The sequence below is a fragment of the Engraulis encrasicolus genome, chromosome 11 (genome assembly GCF_034702125.1).
Source record: "Engraulis encrasicolus isolate BLACKSEA-1 chromosome 11, IST_EnEncr_1.0, whole genome shotgun sequence".
In the NCBI taxonomy this organism is placed as follows: domain Eukaryota; kingdom Metazoa; phylum Chordata; class Actinopteri; order Clupeiformes; family Engraulidae; genus Engraulis; species Engraulis encrasicolus.
In genome coordinates this window covers 31,712,385-31,732,219 of record NC_085867.1, presented here as the reverse complement: position 1 = coordinate 31,732,219, position 19,835 = coordinate 31,712,385, and the positions used below count along the sequence as shown (strand labels likewise).

General features: G+C 42.2%; 2 protein-coding genes across 8 annotated transcripts in view; both read left to right on the top strand.

Annotated features, from left to right (window-relative positions):
• The window catches only part of si:ch211-243g18.2 (uncharacterized protein LOC559906 homolog), an 18,918-nt gene extending 12,327 nt beyond the window's left edge, over positions 1–6,591 (top strand). For both annotated transcript variants that reach the window (XM_063211313.1, XM_063211312.1), the window contains 4 exons: positions 167–292; positions 4,792–5,009; positions 5,406–5,434; positions 6,385–6,591. In XM_063211313.1, coding sequence (XP_063067383.1) covers positions 167–292; positions 4,792–5,009; positions 5,406–5,434; positions 6,385–6,500 — 489 coding nt within the window. In that variant the 3' untranslated portion in view covers positions 6,501–6,591. The remainder of the gene's footprint in view (positions 1–166; positions 293–4,791; positions 5,010–5,405; positions 5,435–6,384) is intronic.
• Positions 6,592–10,849: 4,258 nt separating this feature from the next.
• Positions 10,850–19,072, top strand: hnrnpd (heterogeneous nuclear ribonucleoprotein D). Of its 6 annotated transcripts, XR_010036552.1 has the most exons (9): positions 10,859–11,410; positions 11,837–12,005; positions 12,358–12,519; positions 13,580–13,711; positions 15,086–15,185; positions 16,531–16,698; positions 17,048–17,144; positions 17,593–17,701; positions 18,594–19,072. XR_010036552.1 is itself a non-coding variant. In XM_063210456.1 (8 exons), exons 1-7 carry the CDS (start codon positions 11,202–11,204, stop codon positions 17,113–17,115), a joined length of 1,008 nt encoding a protein of 335 aa, XP_063066526.1. In that variant the 5' UTR covers positions 10,859–11,201; the 3' UTR covers positions 17,116–17,144; positions 17,593–19,072. The 6 variants fall into 6 exon arrangements, 5 of the variants coding, with proteins under 5 accessions (XP_063066529.1, XP_063066528.1, XP_063066526.1 ...); XM_063210456.1 differs by having other exon boundaries at positions 17,593–19,072; XM_063210457.1 differs by lacking the exon at positions 17,593–17,701 and having other exon boundaries at positions 10,862–11,410; positions 16,531–16,686.
• Positions 19,073–19,835: the final 763 nt, after the last annotated feature.

Sequence of the window (19,835 nt, the reverse complement as noted above, 5' to 3'; positions counted from 1 at the left end):
TGTAGCAGTCAGTACCCCAGTATGGTTCCCCAAAAGGTCAGAGTACCGGTGGGCCAACCCTACTCCTCTTCGCTACAAGCATGGCCTATCTTGATCGAGCCATGTGTATGTGTGTGTGTGTGTGTGCGTGTGTGTGTGTGTGTGCGTGTGCGTGTGTGTGTTTCAGCTGGAGAATGTGCAGAATGAGGTGAGGGAGAGCAACGAGGCCCTGCGGAGCGCCCAGAACGAGCTCAGCGAGCGCCAACGCTTCCTGCAGACCCTGGAGGTGGAGCTGGAGAGCCTGCACAAACAGGTAGCCAATCAGGTTGAAGTCACCACAATAATAGGCATAACAGGGGCCAATTGGAAGAGAGCCATCAACAACAACACAGAGGCAGCTGAGAAAGCGTCCAGATGGCTCTGGCTGAGGAGGGGAGAGAGGTGGGGGGAATAGAATGCCACTCGAACACAGGCCGGGGTCTGATCAGCCCTGGTCGAGTCGCCTGGTCGAGGGTGTCTGTTGTAAGACCCGAAACACCCAGTGACTCCAGGAAACAACACTGATGATGTGTCCGAGTCAGTGCATCAGGTTGATGTTTGCAAAACTGAAGTCACCACAAATTAATAGCCAATTAGGTTAACTTCAGCACAAACAGGTAGCCAATCCTCAGTGGCGGTTGTAGACCAAAATTACCAGGGGGGCCAGAGAGAGGCCAGCATGTTTTGAAGGGCCCCCCCTTACTCTTTGACCTTAACTTTTGCCAAATACAGTATGTGTCTTTTTCTAAACCCAGTGTTGCCTAAAACACCTTCAAAAACACCTGCGTCATCATCGGAAGCACATGAAAAGCAATAAATGAAATCTATTGAAAGCTGAGAAGCTATATCAATGGCTGCTTGGCGCAGGGGGCACAGAGGGGCCAGGAACAATTCTACAGGGCCCTGGTTCACCCTTGCCTGGTTAATACCAGACCTAATCACAAGTGAGATTAGGTCTGGGGAGTTGCCTATTGTAAATTCCGCAGGGGGCAGAATACTTGGCTATTAAGACACGCACTGCCCTGCTCTCTGATTGGGCAGAGAAACTGTTAAGGTCGGAATGCTTGGCCATTATGACACAGGGCCCATGATCTTGGATGTTATGAGTCATCCTCGCCAGACTGTCTTTCAGATCGAAACGATTGTGTAGAACTAAAGGCAGTATGGGAGTTCCCAGGCTAGGTCCACCCTGGCCCTTGTCTAAAACCGCCCCTGCCAATTCTGTTGAGCCAACATAGAAAGGCAGCCAATCATGCCAAAGTCAAACAGTTATCCAAATCATACAGACGTCGGCCAAACATGTAGCAAAAATCATATCGCTCCTTGGCAGATAGGTATGCTTAAGCAAACAGCCAACAATATTGCATGAATACCTGCACAAGCCAATTCGTATTTGAATCCACACAAACAGGTATACCAAAAATAGTACGTACATCCCTCTACCTGTATTCTCTCTGAGTGTAGTACTGTATGCCATCCTATCAATCCCTCACACAAACTTGTACAGTAATATATTGTATATACCCATCACAGAAGCAGACCAGCTTCAGACAAGCAGACAAGCTTCAGTATCATACCAATGGGAAAATAAGTAAAACTAAAAATAAGGAAAAATAAAAAAGTGGTGAATTGTGAAGAAGCAGTGTCGCGCTCTTCCTTGACCTAAATGAAGACTGGAGTACCTTGAAAAGCTGCACCTGCTAAAAAAGAAACATTCGAGGTGTGCGGGCTCTCACCAAAAACTTTGTCAAAATAAGTAAAACAAAATATTGAATCGACCACTGAGTCTACCTACTGTATCTGATCATATCAGTTAGACTCCCTGCTGATTTCCATTATCCAGATCTACGACGAGAGGAAAATGACTTCAAACCACTTCCTCTTGAAAAACAGTACTCACACACAGAGACTCATTGATTGTCCGCCTCACAGGGTAATGTGAGGACACTCGGTGGTGCTCAGTAGGGATTAGCTGATTTCTCTTGGAGACTAGAGGTATCTTTATCTAAGCCAAACACTCACTGCAAGAAGCACAAAAACAGAGCAGAGGGAATTCTCAAGACGAGAAGAAAAAAAGAGCAGAGGGAATTCTGCCGCAAGCTGGGAGCTGGCTGACAGGGACAGGCTATGATTCCATCGGCCCCAGGGCCAGACAACAAGAAAGCCCCCCCCCTCCATGGGTGTTGATAGTTCACAAAACAATCAGGATTCTGGGCCAGATATGAGAGTCTATGTTATTGGGGGTTTAGGGGGTTGTACCTCAAGAAAAAAAACAAAACGATTCAGCCGTTAAAACTGCAATTATGCCGCAATATAATATGAGAAAAGAAATATATCGCCTTAGGCCTAAGGGGCCTGTTGACTCTTGGGCCCCTGATCCTGGGCCCTGTAGGCCAATGCAGTTATCTGTCTCTGTTGGCTGGGGAGACATGTTGGTGATGAGGGCATTCCTACCATCATAATCAGTCCAAATGATACACAAAACAAACACTTTTTTTGCAGTCTTGCCATTCCGAGGTTTCACTCAAGGAGTCAAAACAGCTGATAGCGCTTGTTTGGTGTGGACACTACATTATTATTTTTAGTTCTGTGGCGCGTACTCAACAGACCACTTGGCCCAGTCCTGGGCTGGACTGGGATGGGAAAATAGCCAGGGCATTTTTGGCATAGACCAGCCTCCTGCTATTCTACAATAGTATGCTCAGTCCACTTTTTAATTTATTTCTTAGCTCTTATTTATTATGTATTTGTCCTGTCTTCCTGTTATGTGTTGTGTGTATGACCAGGTGGCACTCAATTTCCCCTTGGGGATTAATAAAGTCTCTCTCTCTCTCTCTCTCTCTCTCTCTCTCTCTCTCTCTCTCTCTCTCTCTCTCTCTCTAGACCAGGGGTGGGGGACCAATGTCTCGAGGGCCATTTGCGGCCCTTGAGGCCGTTTTATCCGGCCCCCGATGTAATTGCAATGTTATGCAGCTTCACTTGAAATATGACACATTTTGTAATGGAATCTTATAAAACACATTTGCAATTCAATGATGCTATATTCAGGGAACCTAGAGAAGGTGAGGTCTGTTTTAAAGGTGGCTGCCTTCAATACAGGCTTAAAGTGCTAGGGGAAATCCTGGTTTGTGTTCATAGTACAGCCCTCGGAGGACTTTTACGGCCCTCGGAGCAATTTGAAGTGACCCCTGGAATGAAAAAGGTTCCCCACCCCTGGTATAGACCAATGGGCCATCCCATATCAATTGAGGGCATTGGCCTATACTACAAAGCTGGTTCAGGATAAGTTAAGGTTAAGTTAAGAAGTAAATCATCTAATACAAGAGCTTTTCTTAAGAAAATAAGGACTCCAGACTCATCTATTAGATGATTTACCTCTTAACTTAACCTTAACTTATCCTGAACCAGCTTTGTAGTATTAATAGGCCCCTGGTCTCAAAGGGAAAAAAAACAAGAAACAAAAAACAACAGCACTGGCCCTCGAAAACCATCGGCCCACCTTGAAAATGTCCTGTATGTCAGATTACCAGTCCAACCCTGGGTCAGTCTCTTATGGGAAAAGCGGTGAGAAGCGCCTGACTGACTTTATCTGGATATCTTGAAGGAATGAAGACTTTAAAGGCTAAAAGGGTTGGCCAAAGACACAAGACTGGGAATCAAGGGAATGGATTAACTGAAGTGACTCATTGTTTACTTTGCATGAATGTGTGTGTGTGCGCGCGCCCGTGTGTGTGTGTGTGTGTGTGTGCGCAAGCGCGTGTGTGTGTGCACCCGTATGTGTGTGTTCATGAAAGACACAGAAGGTAAAGAGACAACAGGGATGAGAGAGGACAGTACACTCTGTGCACTAATGTGGACAATGGTTCTGTCGCTCTAGTAGCTACAAGGGTTGATGCTCACATATCACGGATGGTACAATATTACAGATGTGACTGATGAGCCAAGGAGGCCAAGAAGATACTTAGTCCAACACGGTCCTCCTGGTCCAAGATGAAACCTTAGACACCGTGCATGCCAGTCGTATAGAGATTGGATGGCAACAATGGTGGCCTCAGATGCTATCGGCCTCCTTGAAGTAGGACATGGGGGTCAGTATCGATCACATGACTAGCGTGTCGTAGGCCTAACGGTTAAGTTGTTAGAACAGAGGGTCACGGGTTCGAATCCCATAATTGAACGTGGGTTGGAACCAGAGGTGTATAAAGTAAAATCAGAAATAAACTCATGGCGTGAGTACAAACCTAATACTCTGCATGACAACAGATAGTTGTTACATCAGTTCCACTGTATGATAACCTAAAAGGCTTTTTACTGTTCTTTTAATTCTTCTTGCCACCATTCATGGCTACAGCAAGGCATCTAGTGTAGTGGCATGTTGGGTCACAGGGCCAATAAACTAATTTTTAATAATAGCAACTGCTAAATATAATATAATATAATGTCTGTCCCTTAGTCTTAGCTGGGTTACTGTACAGGGTAATCTGGGGGTGACAGGTCAGAAGTATTAATGGCGCCTGTCTGTGACACTGCCGAAAAATGTGGTCGCATTTGTGATATAGTTGCACAATAGAGCCCTGAGTGTAAATGTGTGTGTGTGTGTGTCATTGTGTGGTAGCTGGCACATTTGGTTGCATGTGTCTGTCTATCTGCCTGTCTATCTGCCTGTCCATCTGTCTATCTGTCTTCTGCTGGCGACCCTGTGGGGTAACCTGGGGGAGACGGGACAGAAGTATTAGTGGCACCATTGACTGTCTGTCTACCTGTCTTTCTTAGCTGGCGACCCTGGAGGGTAACCTGGGTGAGACGGGTCAGAAGTATGCGCTGGAGATGGAGCGTCTGCAGGCCACGCTGTCGCAGCTGGAGGACGACCTGTCGCAGCTGCGCCTCGACATGCAGCGCAACAAGACGGACTACGAGCAGCTGCTGCGCATCAAGCAGAACCTGGAGATGGAGATCGCCACCTACAGGAGGCTGCTGGAAGGAGAGGAAGGGTGCGTTGTCGTTTTTTTATGCTTTCAGAATTTAATAGTTAATTCAGTAATACAGTAATACATGCTGGCAGCTTTGGCTGGGCCTGGGGGAAAGTCATTAAAAAGGCCCCCCAATCCAATGCATACAATGCAATGAGGACCCAATTCTGGGCCCTCCTCTCTCCCTGGGCCGGGGACAACAGACCCCTATGCCCATCTAAAACATCTATATAAGCATAAATGCATGGATCTTTGAACTTTTGCATCTATACAAGAATACAACCAAACAAAGTAGAATATGATGACATAGAATTGCTTTAATTACTAATCTGAACCGATAGCTTACAAATATTACATAATAAATAATACGTCATAAGTGAGCTGTGGAATTCTAACCTCTTTCCCTTTCCCCTGCAGGATGAAAGAGGTCCCTCCTCCACCAAAAAGTGAGTAATGCGTGCACACACACACAAACACACACACACACACACACACACACACACACACACACACACACACACACACACACACACACACACACACACACACACACACACACACACACACAAACGTCATGCATTGTACGCACGCATGCACACAGAGAGAGAGAAAGAGGGAGAAGGAGGGGGAGATGAGTGAACAGAAATGGTTGAATGAGTGATCAACGAGGATGCAGAAAATCATTCAGAAATATATAAACACAACATAAATGTAACTCCAACCCCCCCACCACCACCACCAAATGGCCACCAGATCTCAGACTGCTTTCTGACTTCTCTGTCACCCTTGACCTGAAAATGTGCTGTTATCAACATGGTGTCAGGACAAGTTGCCGCCCACTGTAATCTGGCGTCCCTCTCTCACACCTCAACTCCACTTCCCTCTGCTTGTACTACATCGCCATAACAACCTCGTAAACACTCACCGTTGCCGTTAGATTCCCCGGCTCCTTCTGGATCTCCTGTTTTTTTTTCTTTAGTTGTTTTGAACGCACACTATGTGAGGTGCGTTCAGCGGTCCAATACTTTCACTGCTGAAAACAGTAGGTCTAGTTGTCGCACACTCTGAACTTCATACAATGTTGTGGCTTACACTACTGTTTTTGTCATTGGTAAACAGATAAATGTACATAGTAAATATAAGTGCCATATGATCAACTCTATGAGTATTAATTCTGATCCTGAGTATTGAATTAACACTGCAAAATATAATTTTAATGGCATATATATGCAAACCATTTTGTTCTGTGGTATACATACAGTACAAGTGACCTTGAGCAGGTTATTCCATAGCTTTTTGGGGGGAAGAAATGTAATTAATAAAATCAAGATAATTCTTAATTCTTTTTCTTTCTTCCCTTCTCTGTTTCTGTTTTTCTCTCACCTCCCCTTTGCAGAGGAGCCTGACGTTCGAACCAGGAAGATCGTGAAGGTGGTGACCCAGACCATGATCAATGGGAAAGTGGTGGACGAGTCCAGTGAAGTCGAACAGATTGAGGAAACCAAGAAATGAGACTGTCTGTCCGTTAGAGCCTAGTTTCTTGCCCCTTTGTCAAATAAATAGATATTTACAGTGTAGGGCCCATATTGTAAGACACACACACACACACACACACACACACACACACACACACACACACACACACACACACACACACACACACACACACACACACACACACACACACACACACACACACACACACGCACACACACACACACACACACACACAGTTATACACATACAGTACACTGATACTTAAGTTGTCTAGGCCTATTTAGCTTTATATACACATAGGTTTTGTCTAGGTAGGTTTTGAGATTTTAAGGTAAATCAACCCATTATTCCCCACAGTGATTGAGTTGTTGTCTAACCTTGAGGTATTTATTTGTGTACTACTGAAACTTGCTTGTAGCGTCTTTGCAAACTTGCTTCAATTTTGGTATTGTACTTAATAAAGAAAATATACACGATTGTGGGGATCTCTTTCTGATGCAAAATACACTTTACAACAGTTACCATCTACAAATACGGCCTATTGCCCAGACTACTATCGATTCTTAGGCTTAACTAAAGACACACTTGCTACGTTTTTGTTGATAAACCTATAATTTAAGGAAAATTGTGGTGTTGTTGCTTACTTCATAAGTTCAATCATATTCACACTCAAATACAAAAAAACCCCACATGACTTAGAAGACCAACTGGTTGGTTCTATTCAACATGGACCAGTAATAAAGAGCAAAGAGAGTGTGTATGGCAGGGGTGGGGAACCTTTTTCACTCTGGGGCCACTTCAAATTCCACCAAGGGCTATAAAAGTCCTCCGAGGGCTGTACTATGAACGCCAACCAGGATTTCCCCCTGCACTTTAGGCCTATATTGAAGGCAGCCACCAAATTTAAAACAGACCCCACCTTCTCTACAGTAGGTCCCCTGAATATAACTTAATTGTATTGAAAATATAATGTCTTTGATTCCTTTACGAAATATTTCATATTTTAAATAAATCTGCACAACATTAAAATTATACCGTAAACGGCCCTCGAGACATAGGTTCCCCACCCGTGGTGTATGGTATCTGCAATACAAGGACATACAAGGTTTTTTGTGGAGCCTTTCATGGCCGTGAACTACAAGCAGCACATAGTATCTGTCTGGAGGCCCACTGGCCTACTACCACAATACAATAATTACTTGAAAAGGCTCTTGGATGTCATTGTCGCGATGGAGACTGACATGCTTCTCATCTTTCACATGCAAACAATGTGTGTGAGGCTGCTGCACGTTTGTGACTTACTAATCCCTCCAGCTCGTCTCCCCGACGTCCGGACGTGGCCCAAACCTGTTAGGCCGGCCGGCCCCTGGAGAGAGGGGACCACCCTACAGTACCATGGATACTGTGGCCAAGCCATTATGTCGAACAAATAGTTTGTGAAGGAACGCCAAGGATGTGAGCCAAGGGGTCAGGTGCAAAACTCAGACTTTCGGTGGATTATTGTAAAGCATTATAAGGCCACAGAGGGAGCAGTGGTCGAGCACACAGGGCCCCAGGACAAAACGTGGATAGGGCCCCCCATACAACATGCCAATAATAGGGCCCCCACCTCCAAGTATGGCAGAGCCTTGGGCCCAGGGGCAAATACTCCGCTCGCGGCGCCTATAGCTTCACCCCTGCAAGGGAGGCTCTATCTATGTTCTTCTCTTTCAACTTCCTCTACACTTAGCATGTCTGCCCGCAGTATCTGTTTTTAGTGGAGTGGAGCTTCCCAGGGACACACCCTTAATCCTGCCTTGACACAGGACTAAAGAGATTAGGAGATTCTAGCTTTGCCAGACAGACACAGCCTCATTTTGGGGCACCATCTCTAACATCTATAAAGATAGAATGGTATATAATATAATATAATATAATATAATATAATATAATATAATATAATATAATATAATATAATATAATATAATATAATATAGGCCTAATAGAATAGAATAGAATGGAATGGAATGGAATAGGGTATGCCTTTTATTGTTAGTGTTCACATGTACAATTTAGGAGATTGAAAACAACTCACTTCCAGTTCAGTCGTTTAAAAGGGATATAACATTGACATGTATGCTATAATAATAGAATCTCAATGGGATATAGGCCTACTGTATTCAACATAGTGAGATATCAAAAAAGGTATATGACAACACACACACACACACACACACACACACACACACACACACACACACACACACACACACACACACACACACACACACACACACACACACGCACACACACACACACACACACACACACACACACACACACAGACACCACCAACCCACCCACACACCCACACACCCACACTCTCCAGAAGACCAAGGCTAATAGACGACAAAGAAAGCATGCCACTGAGCCATTCCAGACAGCGTAATGCTATACACAGGAACACCACAAGAGCCTGCACCTGCAAACAGGAAGGTCATGTTTTGTGTGCTATGTTGGCATTGCAAGGGGTGCAATCCACCCGCTTTTTACTGTTGTCTGCAAAGGAATGAATCCAGTAATAGAGAAGGTTTGCCAACGATACAGGCTAAGATGAGTGGAATGCAATGAATACAAAGTAAGATTTGCAGTGTTAATTCAACACTTTTCTGGCGTGGTCTGACATGGATTTAGAGTTAAATCTTTGAGTTGAATTTATTTAGAGATTTGATGTTAACACTGTTTTAAAGAGCATATGGCTTCACAGGCTATAACTTAAATTCAATATTCAACTATAGTGAATTAACCACTAAGTCAGGGGTGCGGAACCCTTTTCATTCGAAGGGCCACTTCAAATTGCTCCAAGGGCTGTAAAAGTCCTCCAAGGGCCATACTATGAACACAAACCAGGAATACCCCCTGCCCTTCAGGCCTATATTGAAGGCAGCCACCTTTACAACAGACCCCACCTTCTCTGGGTCCCCTGAATATAGCTTAATTGTATTGCAAATGGAATTTCTAAGATTCCTTTACAAAATATGTCATATTTCATATGAAGCTGCATAACGTTAGAAGTATGTCTGGGACTGGATAAAACGGCTTCAAGGGCCGCAAATGGCCCTCGAGACATAGGTTCCCCATCCCTGCACTAAGGGGACACAATGGTATTTAATTAACAGTGCATTTTTTTTTTTTACTGTTAATAAAGTTGCCATGTTTGTTGTGTGTCCCTCTGGGTCTTTGTCTTTGTATGAGGTCTTACAATGCGGTGGCCAAGCCAGCCAAGTGTAAAACTCACTTGAAGGTCTGAGGAGGTCTGCATGTTGTGAGACTGCTGCCTGGCCAACTGGCTGAGGTTAATCATTGCATACTTGCTGCAAGCAACTTAAAAATGCATGCCTATTATCTCAGTGCTATTATACGACCAATAGGCTATTGTTATGTGTTTGTTCAAGGATGTTAGTGAACATTGTTGCAACTCTTTGTGAAAACACAACCGAGATACAGGCTAACAAATGAGTAGGCTATAACACACCATGATAAAAGCCATGATAGTAGGTTACTTGTAGGCCTATATGAAGTAGCAAAAACATATTGGTTTAGAGCCTGCATCATTGATGTGTGATTTTATTAATTGATTACTATTATATTTTAGAGTGGTAGGCTATCTCATTGAGCCTTTAACACCCATATCAGAAAAATGGATCAGGTGTTGTTGCTTGCTGTATGCCTACCAAGCCTAAACAAAAATGCACTTTTTCCAGGGGTGCAGGTGCATCACTCACACTGTTATTTCACATGAATAACCTTTTCTTTCAATGGTTTAGGGCCTACATCACTGATGTGATTTTAGGCCTATGATTATGCTACTCTCTGATATTTTAGAGTGGTATCCTTTTAATGTTGTCATTGAAGGAAAACGATTGTTGAGCTAGAGATTCTCTGGTAACACCCATATCAGAAAAATGGGCGAGGTGTTGTTTGCTGTAGGCCTAGGCCTAAACAAAAACGTACTTTCTCAGATGTGCAGCATCACTCACACTGTCACATGACCGCTTTTCTAAAAGCCCGAGTCTTTTCATGTCCTCTGGCTCCCTCTGCTGGTTGATTTGTATACTACTTTCATACATGCTGACAGAGGTTTGATTTCCTTCTCTTTTTTAAAGCACTACTTCCTCAAACATAATGATTTATGCTGCATAGCTAAATAGGAGACAACCACCGTATATGATTCTCTGCAAAAAAAATATGCCCGACGAATTACAAAAAAGATGAATGCAAACAAACGATGAGTTTTTACGTGGTATACAAGATCGCCTTTGAACAGCAGCCTGTAATGACGCACGCGAGTTCAGCGGCGCAAACCCCACAACAAATGTTATCCAATAATTTGCTGTCATTCATGTAGAATTGGTATACTTCCGCCCACCATTTTGTATGCTACGCCATTAGTTTCGTAGTAGCTAGCATTACTTCATCGCGGAAGCATACGGTCGGTATTAAAAAAATAACCCCTGAGAGCAAAACAAGACAGGGGTAATAACGCTGTAACACGCCTACACGGAAGTCCGACTTGGTTGTTAACAATTTAGTTACGCGTTAACAGCTGACTGAGTGGTCATCAGCTGTAGCCAAGAGGCAAAACAGCTAGCATTTGGTCAAACTTGGGTAGCTAGAACTGGGCACGCAAATTGCAGTCGCGTCGTTAATTGCTAGCTAACCAAGCGTATATTTATAATGTCCGATGAACAGTTTTTAGCCGAGGATCTCTCCATGAGTGTGGATGAGGGCGAGTGCATGGCTGTCAGCAACCAGGGCGAGGAAGAGTTAGCAGGCACCGAGGAAGACGAGGGGGCAGCAGCAGCAGCAGCTGGAGAACCACAGACGGGTGGCGCAGAAACCGAGGGATCCAAGATCGACGCCAGTAAAAATGAGGAAGATGAAGGGTGAGTGATTGCAGTCCATATCAGGTCGACAAGTTACCCCACGGATGCTGTGCTATGCAACATGGCTGGCTTACGTGTTGGTCAAGCTTTTATCCGGTAATTCGGTAGGCTCACAGACTCACAATAACCCTACGACGCCAAAGTGAATCACGCATTTACATCAACAGGATTGGTATCCAGCTGTCAACATGCAGCAAAATAGGTTTCTCTTGCACATGTGCTGATCGGAATGTATGCTACATTTGATGCTTTGATTTATGCAACGCTGAAGCCATACCTTGAGCAGCAGATATCATCTGTGAAGTGATGCGTATCAGCTGCGATGTGTCAAGAACATACAGCTGAGCTCCCATGTGTTGGCATTGTGCTTACTGTTTGCGCATCTTTTACCTATAAACATTGTGCTGTCAACATTTTCCCGTACAGGAAGATGTTTGTCGGTGGACTGAGTTGGGACACCACGAAGAAAGACTTGAAAGATTACTTCTCCAAGTTTGGAGAGGTGGTTGACTGCACTCTGAAGCTGGATCCGATGACTGGCAGGTCCAGGGGATTCGGTTTTGTATTATTCAAAGACGTGGAAAGTGTTGACAAGGTAGGCCTACAGTATGTTTATAGCACATTGAAGATCATAACAAAACTAATAGTGAAAATGGGAAAATATACAGTACGTATATTAGAGATTAATCACAGGCAGAAGCAGAGGCGCTTGTCACCAGGCAAGGCAGGCAGCCGCTTTGGGCCCCCAGCCATTATATGGTGAAAAACAGCTCAACTTCAAACTATAATAGCGGCAATTTGTTCTGAATGTTCATTCTTTTGGGTTTTTGCTTGGGGTCCCCATTGACACTAGAATCGCCTCTGGGCAGAAGTCTGTGTAAAACAGGACATCATGTTGTCAATTGCCTTCTAGATGGTTTGACATGTTTCCCCTCTCTCTTCTTCAGGTCACTACGCAGAAAGAACATAAATTAAATGGAAAAGTAATTGACCCCAAGAGGGCCAAGGCCATGAAAAGCAAAGAGCCGGTGAAGAAAATATTTGTAGGGGGTCTGTCACCTGACACACCAGAGGACAAGATCAAGGAATACTTTGATGGATTCGGAGAGGTACGGACACACACTTCCTGTTTGTATTCACTACAAACACCATTGTACTCGATCTCTAGATCTCTTCTAAGCACTTAATGTGTTCAGATACAGCCCCTGTTATAAGTTCGCTATTACCAGAATGGCAATGACCATGTTGTAATGGCTTACTAATGAGTAACTAATGGTTTACCATGTGTAATGTTGTAGTATGTAGCCAAATAGTGTCATAGTATGTTGCCAATAGTGTCATAGTATGTGTCATACTCTTACTAATGGATAATAAATAATGGTTTACTTTGTGTAATGTCGTGTTATGTAGCCAATAGTGTCATTGTGGTTCACCGTGTTTATAAACACAATGTTGTGAGGAGGGGCAAGACACTGGCAGCCAACCACGTGAGCTAATTTTTTGGCCGACAGCAGTTTCCAACAGTGAGAGGTTGAGTTGTGCGCAGCTAGTGTTGCGCAGGTAGGAGAAAACAAAAATGTAGAACCCATGTATAGCAAATACTTTAGTGAAGTGTTCCATAGGAACGGTACACGTCATGAGGCCACACCACTGGACTAAGCTCCACTGTTTTTGATATTACATTACATTAAATTATACTCATATTATAGCTCATGCTTTTATCCAAAGCGACAGCGAGTTATTTATAGGGTATTGGTTACAGTCCCTGGCGCAGTATGAGGTCAGGTGTCTTGCTCAAGGGCATCTCAGCCATGGAGTACAGTAGGGAGTGGAAGGGTGGGATTTGAACCTGCAGCCCTCTGATCTAAAGCCCATCTCCTTAACCACTACACCACGGCTGTCCCCACAATACAGCCTACCTGTGGACTGTGACCTTTTAATGGGGGTTTAAGCTTTTACATTAATAACATTAACATTTCTGTAGTATTCTAATTCTAATTCTAATAGTAATTTAGGGCTACCCCTGTCATTCATTCATTCTATCCCTATCTGCTGAAAGATTCATTTCATACGTTGTGTATTACCCTCAGTGTCATTCACTGAATTATTAGGCTAAATAACGTGTTGATGACATTTATATTTTTTTCTCTTCTGCTCTCTGGTTGTCAGGTGGAGTCTATTGAACTACCAATGGAGAACAAGACTAAGAAGAGGAGAGGCTTCTGCTTCATCACGTTCAAAGAGGAAGAACCAGTCAAGAAGATAATGGAAAAGAAGTTTCATAATATAGGCTTGAGCAAGGTGAGTTGAATTTGCGTCGTGTACCATCATAAAATAACGACATAGACTATTCTGCCCTACAAAGGCAAAAGACCTTAATATCAATTTTGGTCAAAAATGAGTTAATGTCATTTTTGGGGTATTTCAGACCACCTTTATCATGTGAATAAATATAATGAGCCAATTTGATTGTTTTCAATGTCAAAATAAAGAAAATAGGAAGTTAAGGTATTTTGCCTTGGTACGGCTCCTTACTTTTTCGCCCATGATACAAAGGCAGAGAACCTTAACTTCCAACTGCCATTTCATAAATATAACTTTTTATTCAATTTTGATTACATTTTCTTAAATTTCAAAGTATGTTGTGCATTTATTCATGATATATTAGTCTTTCTACACAGTAATTTGTCTGCCAGGCTGTTTATCTGAACAATTTTGAGATATAATGAATTGTAATGTAATTCAATGCAATGTAAACACATTCCCGCCATATCCTAATACCACTAAATAGGACATCTCAATGTCATAAATGTAATTTAAAACAGACATTATGACCAGACCTGGCTTATAGTTTCTTTAAATATACATTTTATAAGTTAAAATAAAATAAAATTGAAAACAAATATGGCAGTTACTGTCTTTTGGCTCAGCATGACTCCTCACTGTTGGCCCATGATACAAAGGCAGAATACCTTAACTGCCAAATAACTGTCAAAAGTCAAATTTGAACTAAATATTTTTTGCTATACATATATATCTCCTTTATAGTAACCAACTGTCAAATTTTAGGAGCTCTAACTATTATACTTTTATCTGGACAGAGGATAACAAAACAGAAACTTTGAAGCCACTTTTCTCAGTTTCACACTCTGGTGAGTTAAGGTTCTTTGCCTTTGTAGGGCAGGATTGACTATCCTTCCCAAAGTTTCAACTTTTCAAATCACTCAGTAGACTTTGTGTGTGATGGTATTTCAAAGGGTGCCAAATGACCATACAACTGGATCACCACATGACTGCATTACTCAAGTGTGTGCTTTATGTTTACTGCAATGCGCAATAATGTGTCACTCAACGCAGAGTCCCTGTGCTTAACCAGTGTGAGATTTTTAGTTGTTTATTTCCAGAATTCATGCTGTACATTCACTAATGTTGCCTTTTTCATGAATACTTGCTTAACCAGTGTCCAGGTGCTGGTGATGTGCAGTCAAATTAATCTAAGGAGAAATGTGATAATCACCACACACTGGTCTTGTGTCCATGCAATAATGTATATTAGGTCTTTGTGTGTTTTTGTATTCATGTAAGCTGATAGACACCGTGAATCCCTTCGCAAATAATAGAAGTACTCTACTCTATTGAAATAAATGACTGTGAGTGTACCTCGTTTCTGTCCAGTGTGAGGTCAAGGTGGCCATGTCTAAGGAGCAGTACCAGCAGCAGCAGCAGTGGGGAGGTCGAGGCGGCTACTCTGGACGATCTCGAGGGAGAGGTGGAGGTGAGACCACTATTGTTTACCATTACATTACAGTTGACGCTTTTATCCAAAGCGACTTACAGTCATTCTAGGTACGGTGTATTGGTTTGTCACAGTCCTTGGAGCAATCTGGGGTCTGGGCCCTTGCTCATGGGCACTGAAGCCACGGGCCAAGGTGGGAGACGTAGTGGTTGGATTTGACACTGCAACCCTCTGAACTGAAGTCTAACTCCCTAATCACTGAACCACGGCCTTCCCCTATCATTGTGATGAGATGCTTTTTGGGGAGCATTTTAGCCTTTATTGCATTGGGAAAGGGCAGAAAAAACAGGAAATGGTTGGGAGAGAGAGACGGCGTATAGCTGGGAAATTACTATTTGAATCTGTGCCATCATGGATAGTTTGACTATCTCTGGTTAAGTGCGCTGGCGTAGTGGGCCACAACAACCCGATGATGACCAGTTTTAATGTATTTTGTTGTCTTGTGGTATTGTAGCTTTTGTTTTTGTGTGCTCTGTGGCTGAACTACAGTGGTGTGGTAATGTCTGCTGCTACCGACCCCACTCCTGAGCTTGTTACTTGTGCTTAAATATGGGACTTTACACCAGACACATTTCTGCTCAGAATGAAGACAAGGGGTTTGCACTCAAATCTGACTTTGGTATTGTTGGTGCAACTTAACAATGGCAGTACTACATGTTACATGTTAGTTACATATTACCTGGCATTGGCGATTTCCAGCAGATGTAAAAAAAAAAAAATCCGTACGGTTTGCGTACTACGTCAGTTCTATGCTTCACTTTTAAAAGTGCATTCTTCATTCCAACGTGTTTCTGAGTTGTGTGCCTAGCATACGGACAAGAAGGCATTTTGGTTGTTCCTTGTGAAAATCTGAACAAGAATCAGTTGAATCTGGAGCAGAGTCAGAGGCAAGGTTATAAGACTGTAGAACAGGGATGAGGAGTTCGACTTTGCGCAGGTACATTACTGATAACATCAAAAGAGATAATATGAAGATTAGATAATAAAGCAAATAGCCAAGCAATTAGTATAACATTAGTATAACATCTGATGAAGAATGTTAAGAAATATATTACTACTCCTGAGCGAACCTAATGATGCATAGAGGTGAAACGCATTGTTGGCTCTGAATAAAAAAAGTCAAATAAGTGTGCGGTAAACTTTCTTTTGAAGTACCGTATTGAACACTCCTGCATTTACCAGCACCTAGTATCTTTGAACTATTAAATGGATTACTACTGTATTGGTTGTGAATGTCAGTGTGAATTATTCCTCCATTTTTTAATCTAACCCCCACTACCCCATATTTACAAGTAACTGATCTATGAATACTGGTACTTTGCAGGTCCAAATCAAAACTGGAACCAAGGATACGGCAATTACTGGAACCAGGGCTACGGCAACTATGGCAACTACGGCAACTATGGCTATAACAACCAAGGCTACGGAGGATACGGCGGCTACGATTACTCTGGTTACAACAACTACTACGGCGGCTATGGTGACTACAATAGTATGTAATACCATTTACACAAGTCCAGTCCTTCTACAAGTATTTGTGCAGCACATAATAAATAATACAAAACAAAAAACACAGAAGTTGACCAGACGTGCTTTACAGGTAACAAGTAAGAAGCAGCAGTTTTCAGAGAAGTTGCCCCTTATTTCTTCCTTCCTTTTTAATTTCAACACACACATTGTATAAAGCTATTGATAAAGCTAAAGCCATGTTGTTGATGTTTCTGCCATTTTGTCATCACATTGACAATTATGTTTTATTTATTTTTTATTCTAAATACGAAGTTTGTGTTGTTGGTGAAAGAGTATAGTGAATGTGATGAGCTGTTTCATTTCCACCACAGATCAGCAGAGTGGCTATGGTAAATCTCCAAGACGTGGAGGCCACCAAAACAACTACAAGCCATACTAAAGTGCACAGTTGCCACGGAATGTCTAAAGGTACGTTAACCACCATTTCATCATCCATCTCTGCCCCCCATCTCAACCTTTCTCTGTACTGTATATGGGTTTTTATTATTGATTTGTACTGTACATGTAATGCTATGTAATGTTGTACCTTTGCTATTTTTACTTGCTTAATTTTTTCCCTCTTGAAAGTGTTTCGCAGCACCCTGGAGTGCTTTTCAGTAGTGGTAACATAGAGACGGCAGTCTTTTGGGGGATCACAGTAACGTAACAACACAGTCGACCTTGCCGTCTTTTTTTCTCTCTTCTTTTTCCTTCACCATATTGATGATGATGTAACTGTAAAAGTTAACAGGTACAGTACTGCTAAAGTGGGGTGCCAGAAGTAATGGACTTTTTTTTGCAAAAAGAAGGGGGAAAAGAAAAGAAAGGAAGAATGTTGTCTCCTAACTCTGACATATACCTTGTTTGTACCTGCCAGCGGGAACTTCATTGCAGGCCATGAGCTGACCTTCCCGATTCTCTCAGGCCCGCTCAAAGCGGACAGGGTACGAGAGGCGTACGGTACGCTCTCGAACGCTTCCCATTTGGTATGGTCTTCCAACATCCTGTATACCAATAGCCAACAAAACAAAAACAAAACAAAAGACAACACATGTAATAAAGTGGAACCCTTCCAGCCTTTTATCCTCTTTCATTTTCTTATTTTTTCTCCTGTTTAAATTTTTTTTCTATGGAATCCCATTTTCATTTAATACGATACATACAGTATATAATGTAATTTTAATGCCAATTTTTTTCAGGCACTTCAAGTAATCGTTAAATATCAACACCAAACTGAAAGAATAACTACTTACTTTTCAAAGGATACGGCTTTCTCTGGACTTTTTTTATTTACAGTGTGATTCTGTAATACCATTGCATTGCTAATCTTACCTGTAATGCTTGCTTTTCCTTATTTGTAGCTGTGCTAGCCTTAATAGCCTGGTAGTCCATGAGCTAAAACCTACTTGGATGCCACCGCGTCGACAAAGTGCTATACTATTTCTTACCTGTACTGTGTGATGTTAATACTGACAGTGGTGGGAAAGTTTTGTCTTTTAAAAGTATTTCTTCTAACAAAAACTCTCTTTTTTAACCTTTTGAAAAACTCCACAAAGTTATCAAATGTTGAGAGAACATTTGTATGTAATGCTGTTGTAATGCTGTATTTTTTAACCAATGGAAAGCTTGACTTTCTTTGACATTTGGGCTTTGTCTTACTTCCACAAATAGTTGCACTTCAAGGTTTATAGCTAATGGACTTAATGTTTTTGTTCATAATTGTAACTGTTAACTGTAAACTATTGTACATTGATTGATTTAATGTTTTTCTCCATAATGGAACCGTAAAGAATGGAATTCCTTTGACATTATTTGAGGGACTAGCCGTTTCCCCCCCTCCACTGTTCACCTCTAACTGTTGGGGTTTGTCTTTTTCAGGTCCAGGACGATGGGAGAGCTCAGAGAGATGAAGTGACAGTGTGTCCAGAGTTGTGTGGTATGATGGAACAGTCATGAAAGGACAGAAAGTCTTTACAAACCCCAACTTTCGCTCTTAAGCAGTATTTTTTTTTTTGTCGCGGATCCACAAGTTACCTGTCTTGTTTTTCGTAACATGCCACTGCGATAATCATCTTACTTTAAAAAAAGGAAAAACAACTTTTCATGTCTTCAGAACTTACTTAGATACTTATTGTGCCGTAATCATGTGTTTCTGATTCTACTTAACATATTTATGATTAACAATAACTACATTCTTGGTTCAGAGCGTGTACTTTTTTTTATTTATCCAAAGCTTTTAGTGCAGTTTTTAGTCTTTACCTTTTCGATATTTGACACAAGTGAAAACAATCATGACATAGTGTTGTTCTTGAAAAGAGACAACAACTCTACATTCAATAAACAAAAAGTATTTACTATTCTGAGTTTCTGTCTTCTAAAGCTATCTTTTTACCGGTAACCATATGTGGTCATTTTAGGCCTTCAACTAAAGCAGTGGTTCTCAAACTTTTTCCATCATTCCCCCCTTCAGAGGCTCTAAATGCTTACGCCCCACTTTGAGAAACACTGAACTAAAGGATGATCAGAATACATGAGCCAAACCTTAGTGTGTTGCAATTGTGATTAAAATATCAAGCTGCTCGTTATGTAGCAATAGGGCACATGGGCCTGGCCTGCTGTCTATGACGTGTCAGATTACATGGCATGATGAACTCAGTGGTTTTCGTAACAAGGGCGAACCCAACCCATATGTACTCACTATTTTATTACAATAAATAAACACCGTATCAGAGTTAGGTCAAGCCGTTGAGCTGAAGTGAGGAGAAGGTCGAGGAGGAGCTGAACTGTGGGTTCTGGCCAAAGTAAAACGGCATGGAATTGAAGAGGGGTACCAAATGACTTAATGATTGGGGAGTCTGTCTATAGGTCTGAGGGTTGTAGGTTCGATTCCCACCCTTACCAGTAAGAAAGAATGTGTTTGTCTACACATTCAACCATTGCTTAAGTGCCATTGAGCAAGGCACCTAACCCCAAATTTTGTCCAGGTTGTAACCAATACCTTGCAACAACTGTAACAACCCTGTAACAACTGTAAGGCACTTTTTGGACAACAGCATCAGCTAAATGTAATGTAACAATGAAAACAAAGATACATAAGTTTCAATTGATGGCATTTGAATG

Coding starts and splice junctions, on each gene's coding strand:
- hnrnpd (XM_063210456.1), top strand. CDS start 11,202: ATGTCCGATGAACAGTTTTTAGCCGAGGATCTCTCCATGAGTGTGGAT. Junction 12,006..12,357: donor ACGTGGAAAGTGTTGACAAG/GTAGGCCTACAG, acceptor TCTCTTCTTCAG/GTCACTACGCAGAAAGAACA. Junction 13,712..15,085: donor ATAATATAGGCTTGAGCAAG/GTGAGTTGAATT, acceptor GTTTCTGTCCAG/TGTGAGGTCAAGGTGGCCAT.